At 37.9% G+C, this 13,552-nt stretch overlaps 1 protein-coding gene across 1 annotated transcript in view; it reads left to right on the forward strand.

Annotated features, from left to right (window-relative positions):
- The window catches only part of PEPD (peptidase D), a 999,359-nt gene that overhangs the window by 108,955 nt on the left and 876,852 nt on the right, over positions 1–13,552 (forward strand). The window contains exon 5 of the mRNA XM_053701517.1: positions 12,495–12,542. Within this exon, the coding sequence (XP_053557492.1) occupies positions 12,495–12,542 (48 nt within the window). The remainder of the gene's footprint in view (positions 1–12,494; positions 12,543–13,552) is intronic.

A 13,552-nucleotide genomic window follows, 5' to 3' on the forward strand; every position in this document is an offset into this window, starting at 1 on the left:
TCTGAGTTTTTTTTTTTTGTCTTTGCCACATTCCATCAGAAGTGAATGTGGAGGAGATTAAATCAAAGATTTTCTCTTCTTGTCTTCTCTGAGTTTAAGTCTAGGTCCTTTGTGGCTCAACGGATGGGGGTTAATGGCTGTCTCCATGGACATATTCCCCTTGTTTTCTTACATGAGAGCTCTGCAGTTTGCATACTCAGACGGGAAAGGGGATCTTAAAGGGACACTGTACCCAAAAATTTTCTTCCGTGATTCAGATTGAGCATGAAATTTTAAGCAACTTTCTAATTTACTCCTATTATCAAATTTTCTTCTTTCTCTTGGTATCTTTATTTGAAATGCAAGAATGTAAGTTTAGATGCCGGCCTATTTTTGGTGAACAACCTGGGTTGTCCTTGCTGATTGGTGGATAAATTCATCCACCAATAAAAAAGTGCTGTCCAGAGTACTGAAACCAAAAAAAAGCTTAGATGCCTTGTTTTTCAAATAATGATAGCAAGAGAACGAAGAAAAAATGATAATAGGAGTAAATTAGAAAGTTGCTTAAAATTGCATGCTCTTTCTGAATTACAAAAGAACATTTTTGGGTACAGTGTCCCTTTAAGATTGTCTTAGCAGATAGATCGAGTTCAGTCGACTAGTAGCTTCTTTCCGTGGTGGTGTCCTCTGAAGCCTCTGTCTTAGTACATGTGCTTCCGGAGACCTTGCTGGGTAGCTGTGTTCTCCTGATCAATTCTTCGGAGTTGGGAGTGATTATATTACTCTCTTGACTTGGTCTCAGTTGTTCTTAGCCCAGTTTCTCAGACACTAGTCAAACAACATTCTCCTTAGTGGTTTAGATCTTTCTCCGGGAAAGAACTCGGAGTTCCATAGCCATGAATAGGTGGCTCGGATTTTTCAGTGGGCGGAGGCTCACATTTGCTGTCTGTCATCCATGTTCCGGGAGTGGCCCATTGGGAATTGTTTTTTCTTGAGCAGACTAACCATTTCATCCCGGGGAGTGGGAACTCCATCCGGAAAAGTTCTCCAGCTTTTCTCATAATGGGAGGGGGGTGCCTGAGTGGGATCTGATGAGGTCTCGGCAGAATGCCAAGTTTTCTAGGTTGGTCGCAGGTTTTGAGTTCCAAAGGCCGCTTTAATAGACGTTCTGGTGGTCCTTTGGATTCAGGCTGTTTCCTATTTTCTTCCGCTTGCTCTCCTTCCATGAGTCATTACTCGTATCAAACTGGATAGATTGTTGGTGGTCCCTCTAGTATAGCTTAGTGGTTAGCACTCCTAGCTGGGAAACCAAAGGTAAAGAGTTTGAATCCACTCACAGATGGTCCTTTGTGTTGTGGCTTAATCGGCTGCCCTTGGAATTTAGAGAGCTTGTGGTCAGCTAAGACTCTGGTTCCTTATTCCATTAAAGGGACACTGAACCCAAATTTTTTCTTTCATGATTCAGATAGAACATGCAATTTTAAGCAACTTTCTAATTTACTTCTATTATCAATTTTAATTCGTTCTCTTGCTATCTTTATTTGAAAAAGAAGGCATCTCAGTTAAGGAGCCAGCAAATGCTTGCTTCAGTACCATGGACAGCACTTGTTTATTGGTGCTGACCAATCAGCAAGGACAACCCAGGTTGTTCACCAACAATGGACCGGCATCTAAACTTACATTCTTGCTTTTCAAATAAACATACCAGGAGAATGAAGAAAATGTGATAATAGGAGTAAATTAGAAAGTTGCTTAAAAATGCATGATCTATGTGAATCACAAAAGAAATTTTTTGAGTACAGTGTCCCTTTAAAAAAGAGATGTGGAAAAACGAGAGTGTTCCAAATATACTAACAGTTCAATTCAATGTATGAGCCACTAAAACCTAATTTGGCCCCTAGTTGAGAAACATGCCTTGATGGGCTTCCCCCAGATACATTGCTGCTGTAAATGGGTATTTGACCCGCTGCATATAAATTATACCAGGTCACCGTGTAGCCAAGGTGCAGAGATCCGAAAACAACCAAATGTTGCTAAGCCGACTATGTTGGTTACTCTCACCCTCTCGGCGTGCAGTCCCATCAGCTGCAATGAATAGTCTCGTCATACATGACGTCACAATGCGCGAAGATTGAGGAGGAATGGAGCAGGTACAGGCTCTGTAGTGGAGGTCCGTGGAACAAGCAATCCTTCTGGTGGTAGTAGATTCAAAAGGAAGAAAGGATTGGAGAGCTTGTGAGGATAAAAATAATTATTTAATAACTTTGTTAAAAATATTTAACATGGAGAACCGGAACAGAAAGCAGTTGAGCAAAAACACAAATGGCTTATGTGTTTCGGCTGAGCGCCATATTCATAGCCTACAGTGCTATGTTTGACACGAACTTAAAAAGGCAATCTTGCATATCATTGGATGAAAACAAAAAAGGTTCATCAAGCTAGTAGCCAGTAAACGGCACAGAAATCATAAACTGCACAGGTGAAATGAAAACTTGCATTGCAGACAGCATGAACATACAATAGTTACAATGTACAATGTAGATACAAGCTTTTAGGAATTATATACAAAAGGAAATAAAAAAATATTTAACCATGTTCAAGATGTTTGAGTATAGTACTTAAGACACTATACATTGAATTTATGTTATAAGTCCTAAAGGATAAAGCGGGAGTTGAAAGGCTTATACACGTATGGATATGGGAAACGAACACCTCAAGTATATTGAAGTATTATATTATTATATTATATCAATAATATAAAAGTCAAAGTGTGAAATATATAGGGAGGTTGATTAAAATATAGTTTAAAGGTAACCCATATGCATACGTGAAAAAACCTGTGATGAAGCATAGAAAGCAAAGGGCATATATATCATTCCCAAAAATTAATCATTTCATACTTGGAATGATTAACCCATTCGGAAACCTAGTTCCCAATTTGAAAATCCAAAACATTTTACGTTTTGCCAGAAGTAAATCTATATCACCTCCTCGTATTTGGGGTTTCACCTTTTTTAAATAGCACACCATTTAAATGTGTCCAATTTGGAATTGTGCTTTGTAGCAAAATGTTGGACTAGTGGAGTGGATAAACGACCCATAGATATAGTGGAGAGGTGTTCCCTAATTCTGGAGTTTGTCTCTACTAGTGAGACCTACGTATTGGATATCGCATTGGGTGCAATTAATTAAGTATATCACTCCAACAGAGGTCCAGTTCATGCAGGACTTAATATCATAGGTGGCCCCACTCACAGAAGATTTAAACATTTTGGTGACGCTAACAAAATCACAGGGTTTACACCTTCTATGCCCGCATCTAAACATGCCTATATGTCTAAGCCATGAGCTAGTAGGTTTGATGTTGGACTTGAGTTGTGTAGGAGATAGAATGGACCCCAACGTATGACTCTTTAGCATCTGATGCCTTTCTTAACTACAGAATTTAGGCCATCATCTGCCCCTAAGATGGAGAAATGTTTTTTAACAATAGCACAAATTTGTTTGTATTCGGTGCTATAACTGGTAACAAAATGTACTCCATAAAAGTTTGACCTAGTGTTTGGAACATATTTATCTCTCAGTAAGGTCTCCCTCGATAGTTTATGCACATCATTTCTTGCCCACTTGATATCCCTAAAGGGATATTTTCTGTTCCTGAGTCTACGTTCCAACTCGTCGGCCTCGGTCAAATATTCACCAGGGTCACTGCAATTACGTTTGACTCTGGTAAATTGTACCTTGGCAACAGCAAAGGTGACATGTGGAGGGTGGCAGCTGGAGGCATGTAAGAGGGTATTTACCAATATCGGTTTGCGGTACATCCTTGAGACAGTTTTACCATCATCCCCTCCTTTGAGAGTGAGATCCAAAAAGTTGATTTGTATTTTGTTGTACTCAAAGGTGAACATATTTGTAAAGATACCACATCATACGTTTCATTGAAAAGTACAATATCTGACACCTTTGAGTGTGGATTAATGAAAGAAATGTGATCACTGTCTGTATTGGCTTCTTTACCACCAAAATGTTTTCTAAGTGTAACATTTCAAACAAAACAATTAATATCCAGAATTTTCTGAAATAGGTCAAAATTAGTCATGAGAGCAAATCCTAAACCTAGACTAAGGAGTTGTTCTTGGTCAGATGTCAATGTAATGCTGGACAAGTTAATTACATTAGCTATTTGTATTTGCTTTGGGGACGATTCCCCCAAAGCAAATATCTGTCCTGTGTGTGTATCTGTATTTGCTGTGCCCCCTCCTGTTGGATCCTGGTCCAACGGAAAAACTTGTTGTAATTCAGCGTTATCCCCAGAGGTGTTATGAGTTAAGGTAGCAGTGTTAGATTAATGACCAATCTGTGTTGTTTTAACTTTAGACCTAACCACTGCTTCACTACTTATAGCAGTATTGATAGTAGTATCCTCAGCAGAGTTTTTTTTAATATATCTGGTCTGTTTGTTATCTGTGTAGTATTAGTTACTATCTTGCTGTCATCTGAGGAATAGTCAGTCTCACTGTCTGAAAAGGACACAGATTTTGAATTTCTATTTCTGCGACCCATATTACGTTTTTTGTTTTTATTTTTCTTATAAAAAGGTTGATTTTGTCTAAACTCTTGTCGTTTCTTTCTATTCCAAATATAGACAGCATTACTTTCATAATCAGATTTATCCCTCATGAATTTCACGTTTGCTTTCCATTATAGCTGACTTGCTCTGTGCCACTGAATTTTTGAGTATTCCATAAAATTTTGCAAACTGCAACTCAGTACATCTTTTATTCAGTTCCACCTGCAAGCCATCTATTTCCATTTTAACCTTATTTAAATATTTAATTCTATGGTTAACCAGCATGAGCATTAAACAAGAGGAACATTCTGATAAAATATCATTCCAGGTACATACAAACTCTTTATCAATATTCATATCTACTTCAAAAGTAGGTATCATTCTAACCGCTATGTATTTTTCAAAGGTCCAAATGTCCCATTGAATTTTCAACTCCTTGAGTAATACATTTTCCATATATTCAAAAAGGGTACTGAGTGATAAGATTCCTTTTGTTTTTATCCAATGATATGCAAGTATTGCCTTTTTAAGTTTGTGTCAAACATAGCACTGTAGGCTATGAATATGGCACTCAGCCGAAAAGCATAAGCCATTTGTGTTTTCGCTCACCTGCTTTCTGATCCGGTTCTCCATGTTAAATATTTTTTAACAAAGTTATTAAAGAATCCTTTCTTCCTTTTAAATCCTTATTCCAGTGGCCTCGCTGGCTCTGGTTTTAAGAGCTAGTAGAGATGTAATTTCTCCCCTGTGGAATCTGTCTCTTGGTCTGATAGGGTCTTTTCCTTTCATCCAGTCTCGTTTTTCTAATGCTGACTGCTTGTGATTGAACGCTTGGTTCTGTCTAAGAGTGGTTTATCTGAGTCTGAGGCATTGGACCATGATTCTGACTAGAAAGCCAGCGCCTAGAAAGGTTTACCGTAAGATATGGCGTAAATATCTTACTGGTGTGTAGCCAAGGGACACTCTTGGAGTAGGGTCAGGAATCTTGGATTTTGTCCTTTCTCCAGGACTGGAGAAGGGTTTGTCAGTTTTCTATCTTGAAGGGTCAGAATCCTGCATTATTTTTTCCTACATAGGCATCTGGCGGACGTACCAGATGTGTAATCTTGGTGTCAGGCCTTGTTCAGAATCAGGCCTGTGTTTAAAGGGACACTGAACCCAAATTTTTTTTTTCATGATTCAAATAGAGCATGCAAATTTAAGCAACTTTCTAATTTATGGAAAGCACTTGTTTATTGGTGGGTGAATTTATCCACCAATCAGCAAGAACAACACAGTGTGTTTATCAAAAATAGGCCGGCATCTAAACTTACATTCTTGCATTTCAAATAAAGATACCAAGAGAATGAAGAAAATTTGAGTAAATAGGAGTAAATTAGAAAGTTCCTTAAAATTGCATGCTCTATCTGAATCACGAAAGAAAACATTTGGGTTCAGTGTCCCTTTAAATCAGTAGCTCCTCCTTGGAGTCTTAACCTTGTTTTTAAAGTTTTACAACAGGCTCCGTTTGAGCCTATGCATTCCATAGATATTAAGTTATCTTGGAAGTTGTTTTTTTTTTCTCTGCTATTTCTTCTGCTCGGAGAGTTTCTGAACTCTCAGCTGTGCAGTGTGATTCTCCTTATCTCATATTTCATTCAGATAAGGCAGTTGTCCGTACCAAATTTGGTTCTTCGGACAGGAATATTAATCAGGAAATTGTTGTTCCTACTTTCTGTCCTAATCCTTCTCATAAGGAATGTTTATTTCTCAACTTAGACGTTGTGCATGCTCTTAAGTTCTATTTGCAGATAGCAATGGACTTCTCTTTTTCTCTAGTGAGAAGTATTATTCGTTTGGCTTATGAGACTGCTGGACTGCAGCCTCCTGAGAGTATTACAGCTCATTCCACCTGGGCGGTGTCTTCTTCTTGGGCCTTCAAGAATGAGGCCTCTGTAGAACAGATCTGTAAGGTTGCGACTTTGCATTTTTTTGTTTGAGTTTTCTTTTGGGAAAGGTTATACAAGCAGTGGTGCCTTCTGTTTAGGTTACCTGTCTTGTCTCTCCCTTATCAGCTGTGTCCTCTGTCTTGGGTATTGATTCCCAATAGTAATTGATGATCCCGTGGACTCACCGTGTCATAAGAAAGAAAACAAAATTTATGCTTACCTGATAAATTTATTTATTTCTTAACACGGTGAGTTCACGGCCCTCCCTGTTTGTTTTTTCAGACAGTTTTGTTTATATAAACCTCAGGCACCTCTGCACCTTGTGTTATTTCCTTTCTCTCCTTTCCTTCGGTCGAATGACTTGGGTTGGTAGGAAGCGAAGTGATACTTAACAACTCTGCTGTGGTGCTCTTTGCCTTCTCCTGCTGGCCAGGAGTGATATTCCCAATAGTAATTGATGATCCCGTGGACTTACCGTGTCAAGAAATAAATATATTTATCAGGTAAGCATACATTTTGTTATTACCCATTCCCCAGTTTTGCATAACCAACACAGTTATATTAATATACGTTTTACCTTTGTGATTACCTTGTATCTAGGCCTCTGCAGACTGCCCCCTTATCTCAGTTCTTTTGACAGACTTGCATTTTAGCCAATCAGTGCTGACTCCTAGGTAACTCCACATGAACTAACGGCAGAAGTGGGAAATAGGAGCGCCAATAGGCTAAAGTTTGTTTGCAGGCAATATAATTAAAATGTTAAAATAAATAATTACATTTATTGTAAATACAAAGATAACTATTAAAACAGTAGAGCAATTCTCTAATAGGTGTATGAAATGAACCCTAGTGTGGGGATTGGTGCCAGAAAAAACGACGCTAGCTAGAGAAATAAATCACAAATATAGTGTGAAGTAGTTGTCCTCAACTACTTTAAAAAGTACTTTGGATAGTCAGATGGTGTCCCAAATGGAAAAAAGGGAAGTGAATCAGTTGTTTTAAAGAGAATAGCAAAAACAATGTGGCGAACAAAAATGATGATAAAATGTTTTCTCTTGTAAGGTGTATCCAGTCCACGGATCATCCATTACTTGTGGGATATTCTCATTCCCAACAGGAAGTTGCAAGAGGACACCCACAGCAGAGCTGTTATATAGCTCCTCCCCCAACTGCCATATCCAGTCATTCTCTTGCAACTCTCAACACGCATGGAGGTAGTAAGAGAGAGTGGTGAAAAATTGTTTATTTTCTTCAATCAAAAGTTTGTTATTTTTAAATGGTACCGGAGTTGTACTATTTTATCTCAGGCAGAAATAGAAGAAGAATCTGCCTGGGTTTTCTATGATCTTAGCAGGTTGTAACTAAGATCCATTGCTGTTCTCACATATGTCTGAGGAGTGAGGTAACTTCAGCGGGAGAATGGCGTGCAGTTTATTCTGCTATGAGGTATGTGCAGTTATAATTTTTTCTAGAATTGGAAATGCTAGAAAATGCTGCTGATACCGGATTAATGTAAGTTAAGCCTGAATACAGTGATTTAATAACGACTGGTATCATGCTTACTCTCAGGGGTAATACCCTTATATAAATGCAATATAAAACGTTTACTGGCATGTTTAATCGTTTTTATATATGCTTTGGTGATAAAACTTATTGGGACCTAGTTTTTTCCACATGGCTGGCTTTATTTTTGCCTAGTAACAGTTTCCTGAGGCTTTCCACTGTTGTAGTATGAGTGGGAGGGGCCTATTTTAGCGCTTTTTTGCGCAGTTAAAATTACAGACTGAGACATCCAGTTTTCCTCAGAAGTCCCCTGAATGCTACAGGACACATCAAAAGGGCCTAAAGTCGTTTATTGGGGAAGGTAGGGCCACAGCAGAGCTGTGGCAGTTGATTGTGACTGTTAAAAAACGTCTATGTCGTTTTTTTGATCCTTTTTTTGAACTAAGGGGTTAATCATCCATTTGCAAGTGGGTGCAATGCTCGTTTAGCTTATTATATACACTGTAAAAATTTCGTTTGACTTACTGCCTTTTTTCACTGTTTTTCAAATTTTGACAAAATTTGTTTCTCTTAAAGGCGGATTTTCTAAGTCGACAGACTTTTCATCCGGGGGAGTGGGAACTCCATCCGGAGGTGTTTGCACAATTGATTCATCGTTGGGGCAAACCAGAACTGGATCTCATGGCGTGTCGACAGAACGCCAAGCTTCCTTGTTACGGATCCAGGTCCAGGGATCCCAAGGCGACGCTGATAGATGCTCTAGCAGCGCCCTGGTCTTTCAACCTGGCTTATGTGTTTCCACCGTTTCAAGCAGGAGAGAGCATCCGTGATTTTAATAGCGCCTGCGTGGCCACGCAGGACCCGGTATGCAGATCTACTGGACATGTCATCCTTCCCACCATGGACTCTGTCTCTGAGGCAGGACCTTCTACTTCAGGGTCCTTTCCACCATCCAAATCTAATTTCTCTGAGACTGACTGCATGGAGATTGAACGCTTGATTTTATCAAAGCGTGGCTTCTCCGAGTCGGTCATTGATACCTTAATACAGGCACGAAAGCCTGTCACCAGGAAAATTTATCATAAGATATGGCGTAAATATCTTTATTGGTGTGAATCCAAGGGTTACTCATGGAGTAAAGTCAGGATTCCCAGAATATTATCCTTTCTCCAAGAAGGTTTGGAAAAAGGATTGTCAGCTAGTTCCTTAAAGGGACAGATTTCTGCGCTGTCTATTCTTTTGCACAAGCGTCTGGCAGATGTTCCAGACGTTCAGGCATTTTGTCATGCTTTAGTTAGAATCAAGCCTGTGTTTAAACCTGTTGCCCCGCCATGGAGCTTAAATTTGGTTCTTAAGGTTCTTCAAGGAGTTCCATTTGAACCTCTTCATTCCATAGATATCAAACTTTTATCTCGTAGAGTCTCCGAGTTATCTGCCTTACAATGTGATTCTCCTTATCTGATTTTGCATTCGGATAAGGTAGTCCTCCGTACCAAACCTGGGTTTTTACCTAAGGTGGTATCTAACAAGAATATCAATCAAGAGATTGTTGTTCCATCCTTGTGTCCTAATCCTTCTTCAAAGAAGAAACGTCTATTGCACAATCTGGACGTGGTTCGTGCTTTAAAGTTTTACTTACAAGCTACTAAAGATTTTCGTCAAACATCTGCTTTGTTTGTGGTCTACTCTGGTCAGAGGAGAGGTCAAAAGGCTTCGGCAACCTCTCTTTCTTTTTGGCTAAGAAGCATAATCCGCTTAGCCTATGAGACTGCTGGACTGCAGCCTCCCGAAAGGATTACAGCTCATTCTACTAGAGCTGTGGCTTCCACTTGGGCCTTTAAAAATGAGGCTTCTGTTGAACAGATTTGCAAGGCGGCGACTTTGTCTTCGCTTCATACTTTTTCAAAATTCTACAAATTTGATACTTTTGCTTCTTCGGAGGCTATTTTTGGGAGAAAGGTTTTACAGGCAGTGGCACCTTCCGTTTAAGTACCTGCCTTGTCCCTCCCTTCATCCGTGTACTTTAGCTTTGGTATTGGTATCCCACAAGTAATGGATGATCCGTGGACTGGATACACCTTACAAGAGAAAACACAATTTATGCTTACCTGATAAATTTATTTCTCTTGTGGTGTATCCAGTCCACAGCCCGCCCTGTCATTTTAAGGCAGGTAATTTTTTTCATTTAAACTACAGTCACCACTGCACCCTATGGTTTCTCCTTTCTCTGCGTGTTTTCAGTCGAATGACTGGATATGGCATTTGGGGAGGAGCTATATAACAGCTCTGCTGTGGGTGTCCTCTTGCAACTTCCTGTTGGGAATGAGCATATCCCACAAGTAATGGATGATCCGTGGACTGTATACACCACAAGAGAAATAAATTTATCAGGTAAGCATAAATTGTGTTTTTTTGTTTTTTTTTGTAAATCTGTGTATTTGTGTGAAGATCTCTTGTCGACAGTGAGGTAAATCTCCACATTGAAAAAAACCACAACAAAAAAAACTAAATGGAGATATGCTTACCAAATGCGAGAAAACTCGAGCCTCAGTGTCTAGGAAATAGTAGACACTGAGGTTCATTTTATACACCTATTAGAGAATTGCTTTACTGTTTTAATATTTATCTTTGTATTTACAATAAATGTAATTATTTATTTTAACATTTCCATTATATTGCCTGCAAACGAACTTAAGCTTATTGGCGCTCCTATTTCCCACTTCTGCTGTTTCCTCTATTAGATCTTGTTAGGTGATCTGAATAGTGAGCATGTTTGTTGTGTTTGGCGCTGTTAACTATATTTCTTTCATCTACACATGAACTAACGCCCTCTAGTGGTGAAAAACTGTCAAAATGCATTCAGATAAGAGGCAGCTTTCAAGGTCTAAAAAATTAGCATATGAGCATACCTAGGTTTAGCTTGGTTTTAACTAAGAATACCAAGAGAATAAAGCAAAATTGGTGATAAAAGTAAATTGGAAAGTTGTTTAAAATTACATGCCCTATTTGAATCATGAAAGTTTATTTTTGACTTGACTGTCCCTTTAACCTCTGCAAAGAGCTTATTAAATTCATAGTTAAAATCAGCTCAAGAAGAGGTATAAATGCATCCGCCAATCACCAGCTAGCTTCAGCATTACTATTCCTGAAAATACCCATGTATGCTTTTAAACACAGAACAACAAGAGAACAATGTAAATTTGATAACAGAAGTAAATTATAGTCTCTTTAAAACGATATGCCCTTTCTGAACCATGAAAGTTTTATTTGACTTCCATGTCTATTTATAAAAGAAAAATAGCAGGTGCATGGCAGATTGACAACATGGTGCTTCCTGCTGTGATACAGTTGCCTTATATAATCAGAACATATTTTTTAAATCAAATAAGATACAGGAGCTCATTAATTAAACTGTGAGTATGTTGAATCCCTGTTTGGATAATGTGCCAGATTTTACATTATTAGAAACAGCCCCCCTCTTTTATTTAACAAAAAATATTGTAGCTCTCATTTGAACAGTTCAAATTAGTTATAGATATGAAGTCCAGAATAAATTATGCTTCAAATAAATACATAATAGATTCCATGTACTTCCGGAAATTCTGTATCAATCCATCTATTTTCTATAAGTAAAAAAAGTTAAGAATATAGGTTTAGCTTTGAACTAAGAATACAAAGAGAACAAAGCAAATTTGATGATAAAAGTAAATTGGAAAATAGTTTAAAATCGCATGTCCTATCTGTATCATGAAAGTTTTTAATTTTGACTAGACTGTCCCTTTAACATCAGAGGTGGTTTGTTCTGAAATTGCTAAATCTGGAAAACAGGTGATCTTGTAGGCTCACAGGCTTGACGGGGACAAACACTGAATAGAGAGATATAAGTCCCATACACTGATCTGTAAGCTGTGTGTAACTTTTTGGTATTCCCCTTCTATCTGAAGGAACGTGATTCCTTTCTCATCAGGTTTCATATTACTGTATTTACTGTTCACCGCCCATGTCTCAGCAGTCAGAGGGACCCACTGCCACCATTTAAAAAATGTAATTCATTTTAAAAACGGTTTCTGTTCTTTATAGCTTCCTTATTTACATTCACCTAATAGGTAACCATTTTATTCTGGGAATCCATTTTTGATTGGTTAAAAAAGAGGAAATTTTCACTTTTAGACATTGAGTAAAAACACTGGCAAAGTAGGGACATTTTTCTACTTCTTGGTTATAATGTCTGCTGTATCTTATTCATTTTTTTAGAATGAACAATTTAATTGACTTAACCTTAGCTGCTTTAAGGATTAGGCTAACTTGAAAATGCTGATAGTTTTTGAGAAAACAAAACAAAGACACAGGATAATTTATAATCTTCAGAACCTAGTTTTACTATTACGTCTGCTAGTTTCATATGTAAAAGATGCAGCGGTTTACATCAAAACAAAAAAAGTTCCTTTGTTTAAATCTAGTGTTAGTAATATCTTGGTTAACTTTTCAACATTTTTCTTGTTTGCCATCAGATTGCTGATACCCTGAGTGCCAAAAAGCCTTCCACCCTCCTAACTCTGGTAAGACAACATTTCTGCTTCTTTACCTTGTTCTTTAACTTTTACACTTTGACCTTTTACCCTTGTGGCATTTAGATTTGATAAAATGTATCACGCTGAAAGAGTACTTATATACGATGACAACACCGTTGTCGTTCTTATAGAATGGCTGCAGTAGGGATACTTTGTAATACAAATGACACAATTTAAAGTGCATGTTAGTTATTTATTTGAATTAACCTCTGCTATGTCAAATGTAACATTTGTGGCGAACTCCTAAATAGTTGAAGGGACAGTGTACATTAATTATCATATAACTGCACACTGCTATAAAGAAGAAAATGCACAGATACCTTTTAAAAGCTTAGGAGCTCCCACTTTAGCACTGTTGATGAGGTTGGGCTGGGAAAGCAGAAAGATCAGACACTCCCACCCTTCCCTGCATATGAAAAGACCCATTACATAACAGGAGTCTGTAGACATCAGTATACATCTAAAACTTTGGGGCTTGGTTAGGAGTCCGAAAACCAGCAACATTTTGTTTAAAAATAAGCAAAACTATACAATTTTACAAAAACACTCCCAGATGGGCGATATAAATTGATCATCTACAAAACATTTATGCAAAGAAAAATCTAGTGTATAATGTCACTTTAATAGATATTGAACTCAAAATAAATCCCCCCCCTAAAATATTTTCTTAGGCATATTAAATAACAAACAAATGCAATCCGAATGTGCTATTTATTTTGTCATCCCTTACTGATATTTAGACTAATAACTGTCCTTTTAGCTTCTCCCAGAGAAAGACTAGAGTTCTTACTTGAGGCTACATGTTATCTCATTTTGCAGCTTGTCACATTGTAATTGCTTAGACCAGTGTACATTGTATTTACCTATTTATAATTGACTACACTGTGGGAACAATGATGACCTTGCTCAAAAAGCTTTTCATGGGGTGTAGTAGTGGTATGAAAATTGCAAAACCCTGCGAAATTTGCTTACAAAATGACAATTCAGTTACACATTTA

This window comes from Bombina bombina, chromosome 1 (genome assembly GCF_027579735.1).
Source record: "Bombina bombina isolate aBomBom1 chromosome 1, aBomBom1.pri, whole genome shotgun sequence".
Taxonomy (NCBI): Eukaryota; Metazoa; Chordata; class Amphibia; order Anura; family Bombinatoridae; genus Bombina; species Bombina bombina.